This window comes from Melopsittacus undulatus, chromosome Z, assembly GCF_012275295.1.
Source record: "Melopsittacus undulatus isolate bMelUnd1 chromosome Z, bMelUnd1.mat.Z, whole genome shotgun sequence".
NCBI classification, from domain to species: Eukaryota; Metazoa; Chordata; class Aves; order Psittaciformes; family Psittaculidae; genus Melopsittacus; species Melopsittacus undulatus.
The window spans coordinates 22,495,602-22,520,211 of NC_047557.1; the positions used below are offsets into that span (position 1 = coordinate 22,495,602).

Below are 24,610 nucleotides of genomic sequence, written 5' to 3' on the forward strand. Positions count from 1 at the left end.
TATTACGTGCTAGAAGGAATGTCCACCCCAGAACAAAATTATTTTCTTCGGCCATTTCAGAACCTGGCTGGCCATCCTTTTTGAGATCCTAATAGATCTATTTGCAATTATATAGCTTTGCTTTGTCTCACTGTCATCCTTTGAGTCATATTTATCCTCTGCCCACAACTCTGCAAAATAAATTGCTTTCCCAACTAGTGCCTGACTGAACTGATACCTTGCAAGTGATCCTTAACGGCTATTCCTCAGTAGCCTGAGTCTGCAAAATTTGTTTCTGGGTGTAGATTTAAGAAAGTTGTGAGGAAGAGAAGGATGAAGGTGAGGCTCTACTTTAACTGTCACCAGGATGACTTTTGCTTCAAAATACTTTGTCTGATCATAAAGGGCAAAGAGGTATCTACACTATAAAATGGCACACAGTACAAAACTGCTGTAACAAATGGTGATCCGAGCTGGTTAACTGGTAAATCCACATTAACCTATCTTACCACATAATACTGCGAACATGTGATTTCCAGCAAAATTCATTCCAGCTGCATTATCCTCATGCCACGACAGCCCTGCTCAAACCTGTATCCAGACCCTAGATGATAAATCTTGGTGTTGTGGAATGTCACACAGACTCACAGACTCAGCTTTCTGCTTTTGCATCTGCATTTCATCCCATTATGTTCTATCTTGTTAGACACAGTTAAATGTATCCTAAACTAGCCATACTCATACAGCACAGAATAAAACCCCCAAAAAACAAAAAAAACAAACATTTGTTTTCTTGTTTGTATTCTATAGAGTCCTGTCCAAGCTGTTTTCCCATTCTTGAGGTAAAACAGAAAAAAAGGCCGAAGAGTCTAATCCATCTGGAGACACAGATGATGACATCTGGAGGCCTTGCCTCTATAGCATTTTCCTTATCTGCTGCTAAGTTATGAAGAACCATTAAAAAAAAAACTGAATAATTTTTCCTGCCTGCATGCAGACTGTTCTGTTTTTATAGGAGCAGTCAGGAATTGCCACCACATAAAACTTGCTATTTTAATTTGCTTATTCCTCACTGATAATTACCTGCAACAGAAAAGTATCTGCTCTTACAGCTGTTCTGTCTTGAGGAAAGGTGTGAATGGGTAAAGAGAAGTGATAAAGGCCTCTGACAGCTGTCCTGCAGGTACATGTGTAACTATCTCAACAGCTTCCTGCTGTCACTGAGGAGACAACATGAAAAGCTGGGGAGAAAACTAGAAACCTACAATTTTACAGGCTACTCTACGAAATAATAAAACAACCATTTTAAGGAAAAAATTTTAACCCATTTATAGATTATTAAAACCATAAACAATAAGAAGCACAAACTCATAATTAATAGATCATGTTTGAGAAATCTGACATTTTAAAAAACAGATTACAAAGTAAGTAGATGAAGACATTATCTTTGGCTGTTAGTTATTTGACACAATATCCTATACAATGTGAGAAGCTAATCTTAATTGCAATATGTAAAATAATGTTTAGACAAAGTGGCTTTGAAAAAAATAACATCTACAGCCAAGTTAAAAATATATAGCTAAAATATTATAAACAATAATTTATTATTGATGCTGCCATGTGTAATCATTCAGGCTGAAACTGTGTGGGAACTTTATGCTTAAATATTCAGTTCTATTTTATCTGCAGCATAACACAAGCCACAGAATTTTACCATGTTTCCTTCTCTAAGCCCATAAATAAGAAATGACTTCTTAACTATCTGTTGAATTATGTCTTCAGCAATAGACAACTTATGAGGACAATTATGAGATCAAAATGGAACTCAAAGGAAAGCAACAAATAGAAGTAAATGAGACAGAGAATGACAGAACTGTAACAGTAAGAAACAAACCCTCAAACATTACAAGAAAATACCTGAACTGTAATATTACAGTTAGAACTACAAAGCTGTGAAACAATCTCTCAGAAGTGAAGTGAAAACCATATTCTTCGTCATAGTTAAAACTAGGCTGCATGATATATTAGAAATACTACTAATGGGAAGTGTTGAATTAACACAGATAACTGGAAATCACTTCTGAATGGTTGTGGTGAAAAGATAAAACTACCCTGTACATTTATTTTTACAACGGTACTGTTAAATATATATATATATAAATTATTAATTAATACATATATAGACCTCCACAGAAAATACATTTATATAGTGAGAAATGTGTATCATGCATATATATATAGATATGACTTTACCCAGTATGCTTTATTTCATTCAACCCTCATTTTAAAACACTGATACAAAAATTGTGTGGGTGCACAGTTCAGCAGGGTGATATAAAGTGCCTTTACCTGATATAATGACTGAAGAGATGCTTTTTTTCCTCTGAACAGCACCAACATCAAACATGTGCCTCTGCCCACTGACTCTATAGGAGCTCCAACACCTCTTCAGACCAATTCAGTGACCCTCTGCATTGCGTGGGAAACTACATTTGAACCAACCTAAAGAAAATGCATTGGTCTGGATGGCTCCATTTAGGTAAGATTCAGAATACAGCACCTTATTGTGAGGTTAGATCCCTTAAAGAGGAGGAGAAACTAATTTTGCTCTTAGTAGTGTCACAGTTAGACAACTTCAGTGATTTAAGTCCATCTCCTAAAACAGTTATGTGCCTTCATTAATGAACAACCTTTATTGCTTGAAGGAATTATCACATTGATGACACTGAACCTACCAACCCACTGCTATTTGCTCCCGCAAAGCCTGTACTATGCCATTTTTAAAAATCCTGTTATTAATCTGTTCTCAGTGAACTCACAGTTCTGTGTTTCTCTTCCATAAGTGAAAATAGGTATAAAGGCTTCATTATGCATCATATAGATCAATGCATACATTGGTATGAGCATGGTATCAAGACCAACATATTTTGACTGTTGAATTTTTTTTCATACAGAAGTAAAATTACAGGTAGTAATGTGCTTGATCAAACTCGCCACAGAAGTATAGGTTAGCACAATTTTAAGGTATTAATATCAAGATCTATTACATGCTCCCCTATAATCTTTTTACAGTCTCACTGATGGTACCACAGGACATTGACAGATAAAACCCCACAAGACTTCATGAAATGTATCTGCAGAATGAAATGTACAAGTAACAGTGCAACAGGGCTATGGCTTTGTTCCCTTCCTTAGATTGCCTCACATTTGCATATTTAAAAACAATGCCCATCATTCACAGACAAATTTCACCTTCCTCTGTTTCTCACCCTCAGATTAATGAAGTAATGGGATACAATCAGCACTTCAAAACGTTTTGCACAGACTAATAATGAGAACTGCAAGGTGGGAATGGAGCAGAAACTTTTGCCGTTACACAGAAAAGGTGGTTTACAAAATAAAAATCTTAAGTGACTTGCTGTATTTATGTCAGTTTGTTCTACAAATGTAAACCATAAGAACAGGCCACTGAATCTCAACTATTTATTCTGAACGGTGTCAATTTTTCAAAAACTCATGATTTTTCTTGATATATTACTTACTCTAAAAAGCTGGTGATGTAATCCCGACTACAGGTTGACCAAGAGAAAGGGTTGGTGTTTGCTGTAATATGAGCTGCCATTAGCTTTGCTGCTTCATGACCTTTGGTCCCACAGGAATTTCCAATTCCATCATGATTCATACCAAAACTGCCCAAAAGAAGCAAGAAATAACTTGTTACTTTCTGTAGCATCAGACACCTCTTAAAATGTAGTCACCTTTATAGAAACTACTTTAGATCAAAAAGAACACTCTTAGTACAGGGGATATCTTTAGCAGAGAATCAGAATCAGTTAAGTTCTGTTTAGTTTATTCAAATTTCAGAATACTGCACAATTACGTAACTTCCGTTCTCCCACAGTGTTTTGGAAGCATTTTACTTATTTTATAAAGCTTTTAAAGAAAATTTACAATATTCTTGCAAGATAAATACAGAGCACTCAGTCCTTACTTGGTATTGTAACTAGATATGGAGTATACATTGTGGCACTGGCACATGGCTTGGTAAACAAGCACAAATACAAAATAGGTAATATTGCTCTAACAGTACAATATAGGCACACAGCAGCCAGTTGTAATTCAAGCAGAACATGGGGTTTGCAATTTCCAGTGCCCTGCTGTATGCGCACTCCCTCTCTGTATCCACTCACACACTGACTTGGAGCACTTCTGTTAGAGTTCTGCTTTGGCACAGAACATTGGAAACAAGATGACTAAAAATCAGAAAAAAAATACAGTTAGAAATCTCTGGGTGGCATTTGGCCAAAAGAGATTTCCAGGCAACAAATCAAAGATGACATGACTCCAGAAAATGACACAGGGCGAAAGAATCCTCACACCTTAGAAATCCTGCACTACTTATATACTTGGGATATATGAACTACTTATATACTTACATACTGCACTACTATATACATGGAGCTACAGCTTTAATAATCTTTATTATTAGCTATAACCTTAATTAATCTTTAATTTGATCATCAACCATAAAATTAAAACTAGAAGTCATAGAGCATTTTCTTGGAAAGACTTTCACTACAAAGAAATCTTTAGTTAAATTATTACTCTTATTCCTAAAAACCAACAACATATGCCTGATTAGTCTGACATAAACCAAGTAAATGAACAGAGTATTTCTTAATAGCATACACCTCCCTAAAAACCCATTTTCTTAGTCTGCCTTTTATTTCCATTCAATCACCTGGGGGGAAAAAACAGTCAGATTGAGTGTGCCCTCAGCAAATTTGCTGATGACACAAAGCTGTGTCATCTGGAGATGATACACTGGAGAGAAGGAATGCCATCCAGAGGGACCATGACATGTTTGTGAGGTGGGCTGATGCCAACCTCATGAAATTCATTCAACAACATGAAGTGCAAGATTCTGCAACCACAGGCACAGCTACAGGTTGGGCAAAAAGAAAATTCAGTGCAGCGCTGTGGAGAAGTACTTGGGGGTCCACAAAACTGACCATGAACCAGCAGTGTGCACTCATAGCCCAGAAAGCCAACTGGGCTGCATCAAAAAGAGCATGATCAGCTGGTCAAAGGAGGTGATCCTGCCCCTCTACTCTGATCTTGTGAGACCTCACTTGGAGTATTGTGTGGAGTTCTGGGGTCCTCAACATAAGAAGGACAGAGAGCTCCTGAAGCAAGTCCAGACGAGGGCCACAAGGATGATCAGGGACTGGAGCACCTCCCGTATGAAGACAGGCTGAGAAAGTTGGGGCTGTTCAGCCTTGAGAAGGTTCGTGGAGACCTCATAGCAGCCTTCCAGTATCTGAAAGGGGACTGACAAGGATGCTGGAGAGGGACTCTTCATTAGGGACTGTAGTGATAAGACAAGGGGTAATGGGTTAAAACTTAAACAGGGGAAGTTTAGATTGGATATAAGAAAGAAGTTCTTTATTGTGAGGGTGGTGAATCCCTGGAACAGGCTGCCCAGAGAAGTGGTGAATGCTCCACCTCTGTCAGTGTACAAGGCCAGGTTGGACAGAGCCTTGGGTGACATGATCTAGTGTGAAGCACTCCTGCCCATGGCAGGGGTGTAGGAAGTAGATGATCTTATGGTCCTTTCCAACCCAAACCATTCCATAATTTTATAATTATCAAAAAGGCATCACTTCATTGTCTGTGGGATATCTAATTATGGAATACCTAGTTGTCCTGGGTTCAGCAGCAGCAGTCATTTTTTTTCTCCTTCTTGGTAGGTGGTGCAGCGCTGTGTTTTGACTTTTGGCCTGGGAACGGTGCTGATAGCACCTATGTTTGTAGTTAAGGCTCAAGTGTTTATTCTGGCCAAGGGCTTTCTGAGCTCATGCTCTGCCAAGGAGGAGGGGAGGCTGGGAGGAAGCAGAGACAGGACACCTGACCCAGTCTAGCCAAAGAGGTATTCCATACTGTAGCACATCATACCCAGGATGTAATCGAGAGTTACCCGGAAGGGCTAGTACTTTGGGGGGTTGGAGGAGGTATCGGTCAATGCTCGGTCGGGCAGGGAGGGGTGAGTTATCGGTCGGTGGGTGGTGAGGTTTTATATTCTCCTCACTTGTTCTTTCCTTTATCATTATTATTATTATTGGTAGTAGCAGTAGCGATTTGTGTTATACCTAAGTTATTAAACTGTTCTTACCTCAACCCATGGGAGGTACAATCTTTTGATTCTCCTTCCCAACTCTCTGGGAGTTGGGGGAGCAAGGGGAGGAGTGAGTGCACGAGCTGTATGGCTGGGTTTAAACCACGACACTAGTCTGTAGCAATGCCTGCATGTACCTAGTTCAACATACAATATTTCATAAATGCAGAAAGCCATATGCTACATTAAAGATACAAAGGTCTGACTGAAACCATAGATTATTATAAAAGTATTTTTAATATCACATATATAAAAAATATATATTATCACATATATATAAAAAATACAGCTTCATAAACAATGTCTAAGTAATGTACATATTATAATGAAACATTCAGACCACTGTTAATTATTATGATCAATCTTCAATATTGATACATATTATGCAAGTGAAGAACTTAGATGTGCAATGCAAAAAACAGAATTTTGCAATGAAAGATATGCTTTACTGACCTAGTTCTCAACTGCCATAACTTCGTAGAATTAGGGATACTTCATATACAAACAGTTCTTTTAATTTCCTCTGTCCAATTTCTTAAAATAGAAACACTTAGTTTTTTATAGCTTCTATTAATAACTCCTTTATAGAAATGGGCATTTTGGTATGTGGGAATGCGGTGAATTGGGTCATTCTTTCTATATCTGATACCCAGCTTATCCCTAGTTAGTTTATTTCATTTATCAAAGCAATGACTGACTTCAGTTGTTTGGCAACTAAAATTTTGGGGTTTGGGTCCTAAAAAAAGGGGGGAAAGAACAGATTTTGTAGTCAAATAAATTTCCTTCTTCTACCAGTTCTCCTTGTGAAAAAGCTGATGTTGTTGATGGTGGCAGCAGCATACATGATAAAAAGCATGTCAGTGCATACAAGCTGCAGCTCCTTATGCACTCAGGAATTCAATGTCTTTTCATGAGCTGATGGTATTCTTATTTTTTAATGAATACTCATTCATCTAAATCATCTGCCCCTTTCCAAGAAGGTTCTTCAACTTGTCCCTGCCTCTGAATTAGGAGGAAACTGATCATTATGTGCAGGTAACTTTTTTCTGATGCTTGGAAACGGATTTTGCAATTACTGTCATCTATTTCCAAGGACGGTAGTGGCAGCATGCCATTACAGCCCAGTAATTTGCACTCCTATGGCCAGGATTGCAGATGAAAACACATTTTTGTCCAAAGTATCAGTTTTATTTCCATCACAGCATGTTGGTTATATTTGGCATTCATTATATTAAAGCTATGTCTTTTACAAAAGCATGTTTGCAATTAGAAATGGGATGGGAAGACAGGGAAAAAAGGAAGGAATATAAAATACTTTTTGTGGAGCCACTCTTATAATTTACTTAATTTACTTTTTCAAACTCACTAAACAGATGCAGACTGTATTTCTTTCACTGGCTTAAACAGCTTGTTAAAAGTTACCAGTATAATTTTGTCTCAGCCAGATTAGCGAAGGGAGAGTAAGAAGTCTTGACAGGTGACACACAGCAGTTTTACTATGAAGTTACCTTTCCACATACTGTCTCAAAAAGAGATGTTTAACGCAATAGCTCTTTTTTCCCAACCATTATGGCTCCTCACTTCCCAAGAGAGCACCTACATTACACTTAAGAGCTGTGCAAACAGCAACAAAAACAACTTAAAAATCATAATTGAAACTGTCCTGCAATTTCTCTATGTCTGTATACTTTTACAAACATACTAGGAAGGCAGCACATCTGACTAGTTCTATGTGCTTATTTCATTTACTAACATCTATAATGGAACAGATTCTTTTTTCCTCGGAAATCTGTTTTTCCTTATATCTGAAAAAAAAAATCAACCCAAAAACTATCTGATGGAATTATTTGTAATACACATCCAACTTCAGATCTGACCTCAAAAACAACAGAGGAGATAACTAGTCTCAGCTGCACTGAATAAAACACAATAGATAACCAGAAAATATATAAGCATGGGAATCTAAATTTCTTGTCTGCCCTTCCTTTACCTTGCAATGGGACAATACTGGAGGTCTCTACAATTTCATTTGTATTTATGATGAGTTTACTGATTTGTTGGGTGGTTCTGAACTATGATGTTTATGGTTGCCAGAACACTTGCTGATATTTCTGAAATGTCACCTTATTTTTGTGAAACAGCCAAGATAGCCCCATCCTGATTTATTTCACAAACGCTTAAGGTGCAGAAAAGACAGAGCCAAACCAATCTGAATGCTCCCAAGTACTGTTCACCAAGGTTTATTTTGTAGATCATGTACTTTCACAGCACTGAAGTTACCTCAAGCGTGCTACTCAAGTGAAATGCTTTTTCTCGGTAACAATTCAATTATCTCTGCTTTCCAATTGCAGTCCAACAATTTCCTAGCTTTGCTAGGGTTTAGAACCTTCAGAACTACAGAGAATGCTAATATTTCCTTTCTCTAAATACAACAGGGTATATGTTTAGTCACTTGCTGATTCAGGAATTTTATTAATTTGACTTGATGCTTTTAAAGCTGTGGCTATTTGTTCTGCACTTGTTTAAGAGCACAAAGAAGTAGAGAATCTTGAGTCAGGTGAGGCAACAAAGTTACTGGAACACCAGCAAGAAAAACACTGTAAAATCAAGACTTGATCATCTTGTCTATCATCTAAGGCTGACTTACAGCTGCATAACCACTTGTAATTCTTTGAGAAAAAGAAACCTTTTTAAGAGAGGAAAGAAACTTTAACCTTAAGAAGTGTTATTATACTAATTGTTTGCACTAGGAGAGACAGAAGAAACATACGTACCAGGAGTGAAATGGGTGATTTTCAAACTAAGTATCTTCGACCAAGGTTCATTGCTAGAACTTCCTCCAGTGCCTCAGTGTGTTGGTTAGACACACTGCTCTCGTAACATTTATAGAGAATGAAATAAAGGGCAGAGAAGGGTCATTAAAAATGTCTAACAATAAATCCTTACTACAGTGATGGAAGATGGAAGGCATGCTTGAACATGTATTCTTGTATTAGAAGACTGTTGTGGTTTAAGCACTGTACCAGCTAAGAAGGAGAAAAATGACTGCTACAGCTGAACCCAAAACAAAGACCTAAAGGGTGAATTATAATTTCCTTGTAAAACCTGACAGTTTACTTTATTAAATACCAACTTTTTAATAAACTTTGTGTTAATTTATTTTTGTAGTATTTTGTACTTATAATTATTAAAAATGTGTAATTTAAACTGTTATCTGTATTTCATATGGTTTAGAGTATCTGTCTACAGCCTGTTTTTCTTATTTATTGAAAAAATAAGAAAATTGTCAGCTTCCCTGTATCTGTAAATGTTACCATAGCTTTAAATTGCCTTTTATTAGTGACACTGGAATGTGTACAAGGAGTTAGGAGGAAAAATGAGAATGTCTTAGCATTATTTTGTTCAACAAAAGTGCATGAATGTAAACACAATATGCTATTCAAAAGATTTGTCTTTTCCTCTACAGTACCAGAGCTACAAGCTACATGTAAAAAAGTGATTTATGTGTGGGCATAGTAATTTTCTTAATTATTCTCACACCTACTAGCAATGAAATATTTGTCACTTTATATGATTTTATGGTGAATTTTTCAAGGAGATACAATATTTGTATTTTACTGTTCTACAGTGACAGAAGGTGGGCAACTTTTTCTGTACTTTTTAAAGCATATCCCCTGCACCACACCATAATAGAAAGCTCTCTTTCTATGTTGCCCTCCAAATATTTCTAAGCCAATGTTAAGAAAAAGTACTGGGTATAGCTTCACAACAGCACACAAATTGCAACTCACCCTTAAATGCCATTAAAAATAAAAGATAATGAAGAATTTAAAACTTTGAAGAAACATACTACTTCCCTGAAAACTTGGGAAACAAATCAATTGAATAATTGGAGCTTTATAACAAGAATATCTGCATGAAATTAAATACAAGACTTAGCATACTTTTATCATAACATTTTCCTTATTTAATTCCTAAGTATCAATCTTCTCCAAGTTACGGGTGATGATCAAACATTCCATCAAATACAATTTTTATGTATCAGCATAATTTTGTATTAAATAACATATGAAACACGTAAGAGCACAGCAATTTACTAAATAAAACACCACCTATTCAGAAACCTGAAATTTCTTATGGGGAAATGACAGGCTTCTATGGGAGTATTAGAAAACATCAAGCATAAACTTATCCTTCTAGCTTACACTACCATAGCTAGCCAGCTTTAATGCCACAAGAGTAACATCAAGTAAGGTTTGTGTGCTACACTAAGCCAGAGTATGAAAGCATCAAGTCTCTACACCATAAGAGAGATGGGAAAATACTGGCTCTACTAAGGAAGTCAACTTCTCAGCTCAGATTTCCTTTGGAAATTCATGATGCCCTGAAGGTTATGATAAACTTCCTATTCACCCCCATTTATTCTACTTAGACTTTTGTTAAGATCTGTTAAGTGTTAGTACATTCCTTTTCCTTGATTAGAATGCTTTAATGTTAGATAAATTATTTTAGTATTGTACATTCTAAACTTCAAACAGTATTTTATAGATATTTAGACATAAGCCTCTTTCATATTGTAAATATGTCACAGAAACCAGAATTGTTTTTCTAGGCTTATGTTTACCGCATTTTATTTTATATGCACCATTAAACTTGAAGTCCCAAAGAAGACACTTTAATAGAATTTGCAAGCTTTTATACCTGCAGTATTTCAAAGGCAGATGTAAAAGTGTCCCTTTAACACAAAAGACCAGAGCAGGGGGCAAGAATATGGTTTTCAAAGAGAGGAAGAATATGATCTTCCATGGCTTGTCCAGCCAAAAACTGGACACATTTTGTTTTGTTTTGATTTTTTTTAACTAAAAAAAGTTACTTAAATTGCACCTAAAAATTGCAAGCATTGCTCTCAATCCTAGGCATCTTGCAGGACCCTAGGCATCTAGCAGGGACAACTTTTAACTTGTTCTGGCTGCTGCTGAGGTGATCATACACTGGAGATTAGAGGCAGTCTGACAGCCCTGCTATAGTTTAAAATGGAACAGGTCATCATCATAAACAATATGACAAACAATGTGGAGAGCATCAACTGGAGATCAGTTCATGGGATCTGTTCATGGGAGAGCTGACAAGAAGAGGTGTGAGTACAATTCATCCTAGTTGTATTTCAACTATTTTTGAAAGCTTAAGTTTTAAGTATCTGTCCATAGTACCTCACATTGGAGTATTTTTGTTCAGATTGTACAACACATACATTCCTTCAGACACGTTTCTTCTAGAAAACATCTACTCAAACTCAGGTCCTATAATGCAGATGAGGTCTGATTGATCGCAGTGGGTTGACCTGGCTGGACACCAGCTGTCTACCAAAGCTGCTCTATCACTCCTCCTCCTCAGGTAGAAAGGGGAGAGAAAATACAACAGAAGGACTGTGGTCTAGATAAGGACAGGGACAGATCACTCACCAATTAGTGAGGCAAAACAGACTTGACCTGGGGAAATTAATTATTACCAAACAAATCAGAGTAGATAATAAGAAATAAACCCAAACCTTGAAATACCTTCTCCCTGCACCTCCCTTCTTCCTGGGCTCAACTTTACTCCCTATTTTCTTTACCTCCTCCCACCAAGCAGGGGAACAGGGAATGGGGATTGTGATCAGTTCATCACACATTGTCTCTGCTGCTCCTTCCTCCTCAGGGGAAGATTCCTCACACTCTTTCCCTGCTTCATGGTGGGATCCTTCCCACAGGAGATAATCCTCCATAAACTTCTGCATTGTGAGTGCTTCACACAGGCTGGAGTTCTTAATGAACTGCTTCAGTGCGTGTCCCTTCCATGGGTGCAGCCCTTCAGGAGCAGGCTGCTCCAGTCAGGTCCCCCATGCGGTCACAAGTCCTGCATGAAACCTTCTCCAGTGTGCCGTCCTCCATGGGCTGCAGGTGGAGATCTGCTCCTCCATGGACCTCCATGGGCTGCAGAAGCACAGCTGCCTCACCATGCTCTGCACCACAGGCTGCAGGGGAATGTCTGCTCCTGTGCCTGGAGCATGTCCTCCTTTTCTTCCGGCCCTGGGGTCTGCAGAGCTTTTTTTCTCATGTAGCCTTATTCCTCTCTTCAGCTGCAGTCGTTGTGCAGTCTTTATTCCCCTTCATAAATATGTTCTCTCAGAGGTGCTACCACCATCACCTTGGCCAACAGCGGGTTGGCACTGGCCGTTAGAGCCAGCTGGCATTGGCTCTATTGGACACATGGGAAGCTTCTCTCAGAAGCTACCCCTGTAGCTTCCCTGTACCCCTCCCTCCCTCCCATTACCAAAACCTTGCCACACAAACCCAATACAGCGGTCAAACACAAAGGTCAGTGATCACTGAAGAATGAGGAAAAAGAAAAATAGCTTTTGAAAGTAGCCCTAGGATTTTGTGGATTAGAAATTCATATTCCAGCACTGAAAACCATCTTTCTCATGTGGATGAGAGGCATTTAAACTATTTTTCTACTTTGCATACAGACTAAAAAAAAAAAAAAAGACTTCAAAAAAGTTCCAGAATTGCAGGCACATTTTAAATTACAACTAAGTATGTGTTTCAAAATATTGTGGCTCTTCATCTTGAAGCCAATTTACTCCAATAGTCTATAATCTATCTTTTCATAATTTCTTACACCTTTTTTCCACCAAGATATAACTATCAAATTCTTCTGAATTTCAATTCATTACATTTTCTATAAGTCATGACAACTTTGACTTCAGCCATCAGCCTTTTCTTCCTGCTTCTTGTGTACAGCCCTCAATAGCTGTCTCTCACTAGTAAACTCTTTTCTTACTCCAAGTCTTATGGGCAGCTCTCTGTCCAAAGCCTAGACCATTATCCTAGTTTCTTCTTTTCCACTTTGTTATTTAGTTTCTGGATCTCAGCTAACTCTATAGGACTGCAATAATAAATGGCACAACACCTTCCTTTTAGGGATATACGCCTCTCGAGGGAACCTGGAATGTCAGTTCCACTAAGCATCCTGTACAGCATGCATGAAGCAAGCTAAGCATTTTAGAAAGTATCCAGATTAAAAATCACAGAGCAGAAAGCAACCCAACCCAGCTGGTAGGGAAAGAGAAAATGGGGCTGGATCTTACATCTTACTTGTCTAAGAAAAACAGCATATTCAAGGCTGCAAGTAGTTTCTTTATTCACTAAGGAAAAGTCAAACTTTTCTTGACAATGCAGGGCAAACACATTCAATTCACACTCCTGCCATGAGAAATCACTGGCTGTGATTTTTCTTTACCAGAAACCGGAAACATTTTTTGGTGTGAAATACGTAACAGTAGGAAAGTAAGCATTCTGTAACTCCAGCCTCACGAATCAAATCTGTAGAAACACTATTCTGAAAGCTAAAGGACCCACTCTGAATTTTATCTGGTTCACTGAAGTATTAAGAGTAATACAAAGCTGTCCTCACTTAGCACAGTTCTTTATAAACCCAGTAAAGGAACAGAGTTAATCACAGTGTATTGTTCTCTTCAGTAAAAAACACTCGCTATGAGCCTCGACTGCACATCCCTTACCTGCACCAAAACTGGGTTATACACATAGAAAAATGACAAGTGGTAAGGAACAGATGCCAAAAATGTTTTTTTTTTAAAAATACTTACAAATATTTAAGAAAAATCATGACTGACCATAATAATCACACACTCCCTTTACATCTTCAAGACCAAATTCTTTCCTGGATAATATTCTCCAACCAAATGGAAGTTAAATGGATCAAAACAAGACTAAATGAGTTAAATTTAATACACTATGATATACAGAAAGTCAAATTGAGTGATCTAATGGTTTCTCATCACTCTAATTTAATAAATTACTAAAATCCAATAATAAGTTGAGCCATGCTTCCATCAGGGAATTTTATAAATCCAATTTTAAAGAAAATGTGAATAATCTATCAAAATATAGGCATTATAGAACCATAGAATCATAGAATCATAAAATAGTTAGGACTGGAAAGGACCTCAAGATCATCTAGTTCCAACCCCCCTGCGACGGGCAGGGACACCTCACACTAAATTACTGTTCTCTTTAATCACAAGAGAATCTTATTCCTCAGTTCAATATTTATTTCAAAAAATAAATTAGTATTCCATGGCAACTACATAATTAATAAAATATGGTCTTTCAAAGTACAATCCTTCCATTCTAAATTAACTGAGAGGTTTTTTTGGGGGGTTATGGTATGTTATGTATATTCAGTGTAGACATATCCCTTAAATGCTGCTATTTTTCATTTGACAATTTCCTATTTCACAAGTATGTCTGAAAAGAAAAGCAATCATCACAGTACAGACACAGGAAAGAAGTTTAAAAGGCTCTCTGAAACAATTATTTTACTCACAAATCCAAGTACTTCCAGTAGGTAGAAGTTAAGAGTAAATAACTTCTTTGATTTAACTGTAGAGGTATTCAGTCACAGCGTGGGTGAATGGGTGGTGATAGAACAAAACATTATAAACTTCGAAGACTTTTTTGCCCACTTTTGCCCAGCTTTTACTAAACTTACCTACATAGCATGCTAATTTTAAATACCAAGCTTTTAGTGCAACTCTCTTTAGTGACTGTGCATTGGATGGAAGCTAAAGGATTATTGTTTCTACTTCCTTTTTCAAACCAGCATTTGACATATCATGCCAGCTGTAAGATAAGGTGAAAGCCCCAAAGAGCTGAGATTTCAGAATTTTAAAAGGCCTTACATATAAGAAGCCAGAAGATATGGAATGCAGAAAACACAGATGGTTTAAAAAAAAATCCTGTGATCACAAACTATATGCTATTGCTATATTGTTTTTCTTGGATTCTAACCAAAGTCTAAGCTTTTCAAATCAATTCTTGTCATTGTGCCAGCTTCGCATGATAAATTGACTGCCTATATTTGAATTATTTTCATTGTCTGTGGAATAACCTGCATAAAATACATAGTTGCATGACATATGGATTAGAAGGAGTATGTGGTATTGGAAGATAGTTTTTCTTGTTAAACGTGATGAATTCACAGCAAGGTCACCTATTACTGTACAAGATGTTACTAAAAAGAATTTCAAAATTTCTTGTTAATCTGAAATATCTTCTTGTTTCAGAAAACAAATTATCTGGAGTAGGTCCTTCTTCAACAGTGGAAAGATACTTTCCTCTACACTATCTTTTCAACTCATTCAGGCAAGGAAGGAAAAGAAGGAAAGAAATGACGATGAGGAGAATTGCATGTATTTTATTTTTGTTCAGATCCTATACAATTGCTTTTGGATTCTAAAATTCATCTACTTCAGTGCAATTAGAGTGGGTTTTTTCACACATAATATAAATGAGATCATACTTGCCCGGTGATTTATCATGCATGATAGGTGGGCTGGAAATAACTGCTTACTTCCAACTCCTTTTTTTGGCCAGCAGATTGATAGCTTTCATTTAAGTCTGCATTGGAACTTTTAGCTGTATCAGCTAATGATTGGAAAAACATACCATCCACAATTTAGTCTTGGTCAACCCATGTAGACAAAGAAGGAAACCTCTTGATAACAGAAGATGCCTCATCTTTTTAGAGTCATCACAATGTAGTAACAATGCTGTCTTTTGAAAGTAGACCTGAGATGTTTCCAGACCAAACTCAACTCAGATTTTACCAGTCTCATAACATCACGCATTTTAAAATTATATGCTGATGCTTAAAATGTAACGAGTGATGTTATAACTGGTCTATGGCTGTTTGATATACTTCATGCTTGAGTGACAGATTACTAACAGCATATGAATATTGACAACTGAATCAGTATATAAAACAAAATAACAACACAATATTTAAGAATATGAAACAGTACAAAGGTTGTGAGCCAAATCTCCAAAGGAACAGATCTAACTGGAATCTGCAATCAAAGTATAAACCATGACTCTTCGGCTCTAAATTTAAAGCCTTTGGTGCCATACACTAAATTACATGAATACTACATATACAAACATGGAGCACCAGAATAGAGATGGTACAGCCATGCATGGGGGAAAAAAAATAATCTATTATTAATCTAATATTGAAAAAGTGATACATTAAAACATATTCTTTTTTTAAACTCACTCACTTGTGACCAATCTCATGTGCAATGGTAAAAGCTGAACCTAGGCCAATGTCTTCATTAATGCTGCAGCTCCTTTCAGGCTCACACATTCCAGCCACAGAGGCCAAGCCTGAATAAACAGAAGGAGACACAAAGGGTCATGCCAAGGTGTTTCAGTCTTAAAAGTGCTAGTTATAAATGCCTGGATTCTTTTTAATAACCTCTATGCACAGAAGGAGCAGTTGGCAAAAGGTTAACTTTCTAGTCATTTGCAAAATCACTGGGGGGAATTTCACTTTGCCGGCTAGACATTAATATTTTTTGAACTGCAGTCAGTGCTGGAAAATGTCTAGACTAGGGGTTAGATTTATAAATTTTACTTCTGGTAACTTGGGACCACCTAGTAACTTGAGCCAGGAGAGGGAATTTAAGAAAGCATTTCTATTTTAACATTCTTGAGCCTGAAGAAAGCAAAATGTATCCACATTATTTTTCTAAAGAAATCTGTTTAAGTTTAGTGGGTTCATAAAAACATACAAGCAACTTTCTTAGCTACAAAAAGTCCCACATGGTAGGTTAAAAAAAATTAAAGAAACAAAACTGAATGCATCAATGAAGAGAGAAGAGACATGTTAATAACAAGCATTCATTTAACCATGGAAGTCTTTTCCATTTATCACCTATCATCTTCTGGAATTAAAACCTTATTATATTACTTTAAAATGCTTTTAAAAACTTTACTTAGCAAGAGAAAGCCACTGGCATTTACAGAATACGGCTCTTCTGATCTTACATGTTCTTCAGCAACAGATTCTGAAGAATCATACAACATACTGCAGTCATAATCCAGTGCCACTAGAGAAGGCTCTAAACATCAAATTTATTTAATTTATTTCTCCCTTGAGTTTTTTATCTTAAAGAAGCAGTAATACTTTCTTCAAAGAAATTACATGCCTAGCTAACTAAGCTGTAATAAAAATTACTGGTAAAAGTGTAAGTTTGGTTGAGGGGTAGAGGGAATGGAGCAGGGAGAGTGGAAGAGAGAAATCATAGTCTTTATATAAGCAGGCACTTCAAATTATTCTGTTTGGACTAACAGTAACCCAGCAGCATAATGACAATTAGTTCCTGGCTGTGTCCACATTAACAAATAATTTGGAGCCATAGGAGAGCATCAGCAGAACAGAGGAGTGATACCGAGGCTCCTCACATACATTTGTTCTGTGGGTTGAACACTGTACTCTGGTCTAGTTTACTCTCAGAGGGTAAACATATCCACTACACATGTCATTTAAAGCTTTTAAAAAGAAAAAATGTTACAGAATGTCATGAGAATAAAGGCCTTGTAGTGATTTAGATTCTAACATCTCCTGTTGGTATATATAGAGCATTTGGGAAATATGCATTCTGACTTGGGTTTTTTCCATAACAAAACTAGTTTGCACACACTAAAACTACTCTGATAACAAAAGTGACATGGGCAAAGGGTGACAATGTAGCAGTTGCATCAAAACAGAGTATTACTGCTATAAACCCCCCCAAAACATCAATGTAGACACACCCCCTGAGGACAGGGTAGAATATCAGAAGAAGACTACCCATAGAGAAAAATCTGTGTACTTTTTGCAGTATGCAACCTGCAGAAAGTACAGTAATAGCAGTTCACCTATGCTACTGTAATTGAGTAGGAGATTCTGGAAACACCATGCTAATACTAACATGCCAACTCCCATGTCCCCTGAAAAGTCCACCACATCTGAGCAATTAAGTCATCTCCACCTTCAGATCATATAACTGAGCACTAGCAGGACCAGATTAACTTAATTCTATAGTATGCTTGCAGAAAGTGACAGATACCAAGTCAAGAACTCAATCCGTGGCTTTAAGAAAGAAGTTGTCCTTCACTGGAGCCACAGATGTGCTGCAAAAACATCTATCTTTTCTAAAGAGTTCCATGAAAGATTCTCTGGTTTAGAAACTGAAATAGTATCAAACCTCTCTGAGACTTCTCTTCATAGACTCCTTAAATATATACTTCAGTTACTAGAGGTCAGTAGGACTTCAGCATATTAAATGCCTAGCAAAAGAGGGCCACAGAGCCTTGTCTCTTCCCTAATTCAATGCCTATAAGCAAAAAAATTAACATGGTGGTGCTGCCAAGGGTTCTGTAACACTGAGTTGGAGCTGACAACACACGTGATTTTTATTTTGAAATAAAATAAAAATCAAGCCTTTTGTTTAACAGAACATTTGCCAGAGTCAATTCTCTGTTATGCTGGATTCAAGTGAAGGAGAATTTGCCTTTATGCCAAAGTCTGATACAGTAAGAATTAGTACACTAATGATCTGCATTAAAAATATCACACAAAAATATCAAATAGTTCATGCATGAATGTATACTCTTCCAAATTTTACCCCTTTAACACTTGCAAAGACAATTCTAGGATATGAATACGGACAGTCTCTTCAGCTTTGTCTCCTCTACACAGATGTTAAAGGAAATCAATTACATTTAGAAATTCATCAGCATTATCTGTCTTTTACTAAAACATGCTGTGGATATTGTTTAAATTTACAGCCGGCAAAATTCTAGTATGTTTCTCCATGGAAACTACATCCTTGTGCCAGAAGTGTCATGCTGACTGGAGCAGGACTTGTAGAATAATTAACATGAGTTAAGGCTATCAAAGCATGCACTAGTAATACACAGAAAGACAAAGCAAGCTATGAACTCTGACTGAGAAAAGTATTAATAATCTGAACTACACAAATTGGAATACTGTCTTCTGAGAACGAGCCTTATGCAAGGACGTGAATTGAAAAAAAATGTATATGAATTTTACATTATTCTTTAATGTTTTTTTCATATATCAAAGCACTATCAAAGGTAGTAACCATAATATAGTAAATAACTTCTCGTGACAAATTAAGGTATGGAGAGAACGACAGCTCTCCGTCCTGCACCTAAGGTTGCTATGTGATTCTTCATTGTCAAAGTATTGTTTTAAGGAGTTTCAATGTTACTGTAATTTATATCACTGTAATTTATACATCATGATATTTTTCTCCTAGGTTTGTAAAAGGAGCAATCTGAAGATGTACTCCATGTGTACAACAGAGCGACAGTGTAAACCTCTAAGCATGTTTATTTTGTATGGCTTTTTTTTCATTATTTGGTGTTTGAATTTTCTGAAGCCTTTTACCTGTATTTTTACCTAGATCATAGAGAAAGGTCAAATGGAAATAAACAGCATTCTCTTTTATAAGAAGTAAGTTCCAGTCATTTGCTATGTGCTACCAGAACTACAGCTGCCACAGAAGAAATACACAGCAGGAGCTCACTTTATTAAAGTTCCAGCAATGTATCAAAGCCAAGACCCACCTAGGTTTCCTATCATTGTTCATATTTATACATCTGCAAAATTTTGAAAATATGAATTTTAAAGTATCTGATCATTCAATAAATTAATAGCTGAGTAAAAAGCAAGGAAACAGCAAATAGAAGCTGAAATTTCTCTTTATAATCTTACCCAGCGTTCCACAAGGCTTGTTTTTATAAGTGCAGATATCATATCTGTTAAGGAAAAAAAAGTAGATAAAATATGTCAGAGAATCAAATTTTTAAGATATTTTGTATACTTATCACATATCTGTATCACAGTTCAAGTTGTCAGACCGCAATCAGCTTAATTATGTGCAGGCAGCTGGTGTCGGCATTTTCTACACTCTGGTGTAAACCACAAGTTGCAGTATACTCACAGCCGCTGGCCTCAGGCCAGTGGGACACCTGCCAGTAAGAAAAAAATGGTTAAAGTGGATCTTTGTAATCACCAGCTCCATAACGCAGTCTACCATGCTATTACGAAATCACAGCAGCATCTGTATAGACTGCTACTGATTGAAAACACTTAACTTTTGCTGTGTGAACATAACTGGAATCCTCTCACAGTCTTAGACTTATCAACTACACAATATTAATTGTAAGTCCTACTGCTTAAACTTTGATTCTAGTTAAAAACTGTAACTGAATTGTTACACCAACAATAAGATTTTTTAAAAAATCTTGTTAGGAAATGCTATTATATTTTCCTTCTCATTATTTTGTAATGATTATTGGAGTCTTAAAGAGTATACTATAGCAATCTAAAATGAAAAAAAACTTTTGCCAAAAGACAAATACTGTCTTCGAAGAACAATTTTCACAATTTTGGATACAATCCTTCAAATACAGAAGTTCAATGAGTTTGTGTGCAGTTAACAAACAAGTATCTGAAACTGAAAATTAAATTAAAATGTTTCCTGCAGAACAGCTAATGCTAACAGCAATGGTCATGCAGCAGTCAATTCATTAATTACATAATCATATTTTGAATACACAATCTTGTGATAGGGCTAGTGATATAATAACATTCTTACAGCAGCTCTGATTTTCAAAGACGTATACTAATTTTCTTGCTCTATATTTCAGAATAATTTCTATTATTTACAGAATATTTCCATTCTTTTGAATGGTGAACGGAAACAAAGATGAAAAGATGCTATCTTTATACTTTAATTTTTAACTCAAATAGTTACTAATTTCAGGCCACCAGACAGTTCTGTTAAAAATAATCTAGGGATTGTTATCACATCCGAGTCTGATCACAAGACATATATCTTTCAGTGCTAAAAGAGTTAAGGTCTGTCTGTAAGCCAAATCCATGGACAAAAAAGCAAAGCCTAAAATTTGGAACAAACCCAGCAAACTCTCTCTATGCATGTAGACTGCTGTGACCACATGGAATTCCTGTGATTTTTAAAGGTTTTGAGTGTGGAGCAGTTTGCGGGATTCAACTTCAGTTTTGAATTCGAGTGTTCATACACACTGATCTCAGCAAGGTGGATCAAACTTTGTCATCCTATCTGTACACAGAGCTCTCAATTTTCCATCTGCTGTTTGGAGAGTGGAGGTAATCAAACTAGCAGGCTTGGCATGTCATAAACAGGTACAGACAAGCAGAAAGATCTTTACTGACTATTTCCCGCCTTTCCCATATTTAAGGAAGCAAACTTATTTCTGCATTTAGGACAAAGTGTGAATCTAAACCTACTGAGGTTCATGCAAAATTATTCCCCCAGAAAAGCAGATAGGGCTCAGGCTTATTCAGTGAGAAAATACAAAATATCTCTAATTCTTTAAAATGTAGTTTAGAACTGAACACAAGGAAGTCTGTGCAGTGCACAGGAAGTACTGGTTTTCTAATGTTTTTCAATATCCAGTGGGAATGGGAAGAAAACAATTAAAGGCATAGATCTTTACACAAAATGGATCTTTAAGAAGAAACCCAGTTCCACTAAAAGTAAAATGTTGTAATCGATTCAAGCAGAGCTAAAAAGTTGCCCTTATGTCCTCAACATGCTTACCCTTATACAGGTATGAACCTGAAGTCACTTCTCACCTTCAGTTAATGAAAAAGAGTTTAAGAAACAAAAGTTACAATCACAGGAAACTGATGAGAAAAAGCCTGTAAAATGTACATGAATACAAGAAAATTCAGCTAGACAAAACCAACAGAAAGGTATGACTAGACATAAAGCTCTTTATATGTAGGAAATACTGCAGGATTTGACAACTGACCTGCTTGAAAAGGTTGTCAGAAAACAAAATAAAGCCTAAAGAACTGGTTCTATCCTGTCTATGAGGAAACACAGCTAAATACTACAAATTATTAAGAGTTCATTTTAGGGAACATTTTTAATGTTATTTCTGAAATGTTTTATTTTTCATTTGCTGTAAAACAAATTTGCTGTAAACTATTTAAATAAGGACTGTTCATTTCTTACACCCTTGCCCAACAATAAACACAACAGGTCCATTAGAATTTGATCTTTTACTTTCTATTCTTCATGCTACAAAACATGATTTACCTACATACCCCATCATGTATCTCATATTTGAAGAAGTGTTAAGAAACTAGGCAAAAACACCCAAACAAACAAACAACACAGAAAAACACAAAACAAAACCCCCCACTAAAATAAATAAATAAATAAAAATAAGTTAACTTAGTTGCAACACCTAGAACTATAAACTAAAGTATTGCTGAATTAAACTGAAACCTCAGACTTCTTTTAAAGGGAACAAAAACCTCAAGCTATCTGGTATTTCCAATTCCTATTTTTAAGTTAAGGAAAAAAAAATTTAAAAACCTTTAAAAACCCAAACAGTTAGTAGATTATAGTTTCATCCTATTCTTTTGCATGCACATACTTGGCTATGAGTAAAAGGAGGTTATTTTGCAAGTGCAGACAATGCCACTAATGCTAGAGAACTGTGATCCAGTTCACTATTCTTAAGACAATTTGGTAATTGATTAGATTTGCACAGGTTGCAAACAGCAATACTCTTTATAACACAATACTTGTTGATGTCTTTCTAAAAGCTTTACTGCAGTATATCCTTAGCCTTAGAGAAAGTGGTATACCACAACAGCATTCTGCCTTAAAATAAAGTACATCTTATCTAGTTTCTTCCTCAAAAACCACAAACCAAAAAGACTTATTCAAACCAAGGAAGTAAAAGAATAATATACATGTTACACATCACTCAACAGAAATAACTTTTTGCTATTATTAGTTTTCCTTGTCTTTGAAACTGCCATAGACAACCAGAGTCTGGCTCTACTGGACGTTTTTCTGATACTTAGAGCTTGGGTGGATAAAATGAAATTCTGAGTTTCAGCTAGAAAAAACTGCAGTGCTCTAAGTTCTAATTCTCCTGATTTATATAAAAAGATACATTTTTAATAACTGCACTGTAGATAAAACACCTCCATACTAATTTTTCTAAACTGCAAATGTAGTCATAAAAGTGAAAATAAACTCCATTCTGAAACAGATTTTTTAATGATGTCATTTGTCTTCATCAATTTTGGCAACGTTAACATTGGTGTAGCAGTTGCAAATTTACTATGATCAGCAGTACTACCAGTGTACTTAGGACAGATATAAAAAGCTGATTATGAGATTATGATTTAATAAAACATTCCCTCCATGTAAATTGCACTCCTCAGTGTCTAAATGAATTTTTACTTATTAATAAGAAGAAGTATCAACAGAGAGGTTTCTCTTCAACACCATTGATGTGTCATGCAAGCATACAGCAGAGGTATTGCAAAAGATACTAATTACACGAAAATGGATCACTTCATAGGTCAGTTTGTAAACAAAAATATTTCTAAAGACAAGATGAAGACCCAGAAATGGTTCTCAGCTTGAGCTATATCCTAGGCCATGATACACCATTTCAAATCACTGGTAAAAAGTCATCAAAAATCAGAGGACTCACTTTAAATTCTTATTATTTTGAGGAAATAATACATTCAGGTTTTTTAGTCATCTTCTGCTTTCTAAGCCTAGCTGTATCGATATACATGTTTGGTGCTTTTCAGGGTTTATTCTACAGCCATCCACGCTAAGAGCTTCCCTTTCCAGTGTTAGCCATGATACTCACATAGAAATATGTCCTTACCAGCTACAGCAATGAGAAGACAATAAAGTAAGTACAGAATATCAAGTGCTACAAACTGTTAGATCACAACCTAGTTAAGTATTCAGCCAGACACTTATAGAAACTTGAAAATACTAGTCAGTACTCTGCTAGTGTTAAGGAAAAAAAAAAAAAACAAACAAAAAAACCCACCAAACCAAACCCCAAACATCTCCCTCCCCACAAAAAAACCAAACCTGACACAACTCAAACAGCATCAGTACTGCTGACTGATTCAGGTATTACAGTTATTGTAAAGCAATCTTTGCTCTTATGAAAAGTGCTATTCAGTGGATTAAAATCAGCATAAACATACAGGTAATTCTTCTCTGTCTGCTGACATATCAGTAACATCATCTGAAACTCTGGAAAAACACAAAATACTTCCCTTTCCCACCTTCTTCTAATCAGAACCTTCCTGTAGATCATACATTACTATACAAAGTAAGAAATTATCAGCTCAATCACAATATCGTGACATCAAATTAACATAGTACAAACCCATTAGACTATTTTAGTTGCCCAAGTAGACTCTAGAACTACTCTGGAGACAGCCTTATAAGCAAATCCAGCACTGAAGAAACAGCCAGGCACTTGCAGGTCTTGGACTAGCAACATCACATCACTCTCTGCTCTGCCTTGATTTCTCCACCATTAGACTTTTTCTCTTCCTTTTCTGTCTTCTGCATCCAACATGTATAGGCTTGCTGCTCTGTCTCATTCATCCCTTCTCCTTGTATTTTATTTTGTGATCTGCAGTGAAAACAGGTTCCAGCAGGGTTCCCTCTCTACAGCATTAAGATTACCAGAGATCAATTGACAGCTCAAGCTG

General features: G+C 36.4%; 1 protein-coding gene across 2 annotated transcripts in view; it reads right to left on the bottom strand.

The window, feature by feature from the left end:
* Nucleotides 1–24,610, bottom strand: part of ADAMTS6 (ADAM metallopeptidase with thrombospondin type 1 motif 6) — a 145,258-nt gene that overhangs the window by 76,959 nt on the left and 43,689 nt on the right. For both annotated transcript variants that reach the window (XM_005151915.3, XM_031051632.2), the window contains exons 7-9: nt 19,781–19,824; nt 16,275–16,380; nt 3,522–3,668 (exon numbers count right to left, since the gene is read on the bottom strand). In XM_005151915.3, the coding sequence (XP_005151972.1) occupies nt 3,522–3,668; nt 16,275–16,380; nt 19,781–19,824 (297 nt within the window). The remainder of the gene's footprint in view (nt 1–3,521; nt 3,669–16,274; nt 16,381–19,780; nt 19,825–24,610) is intronic.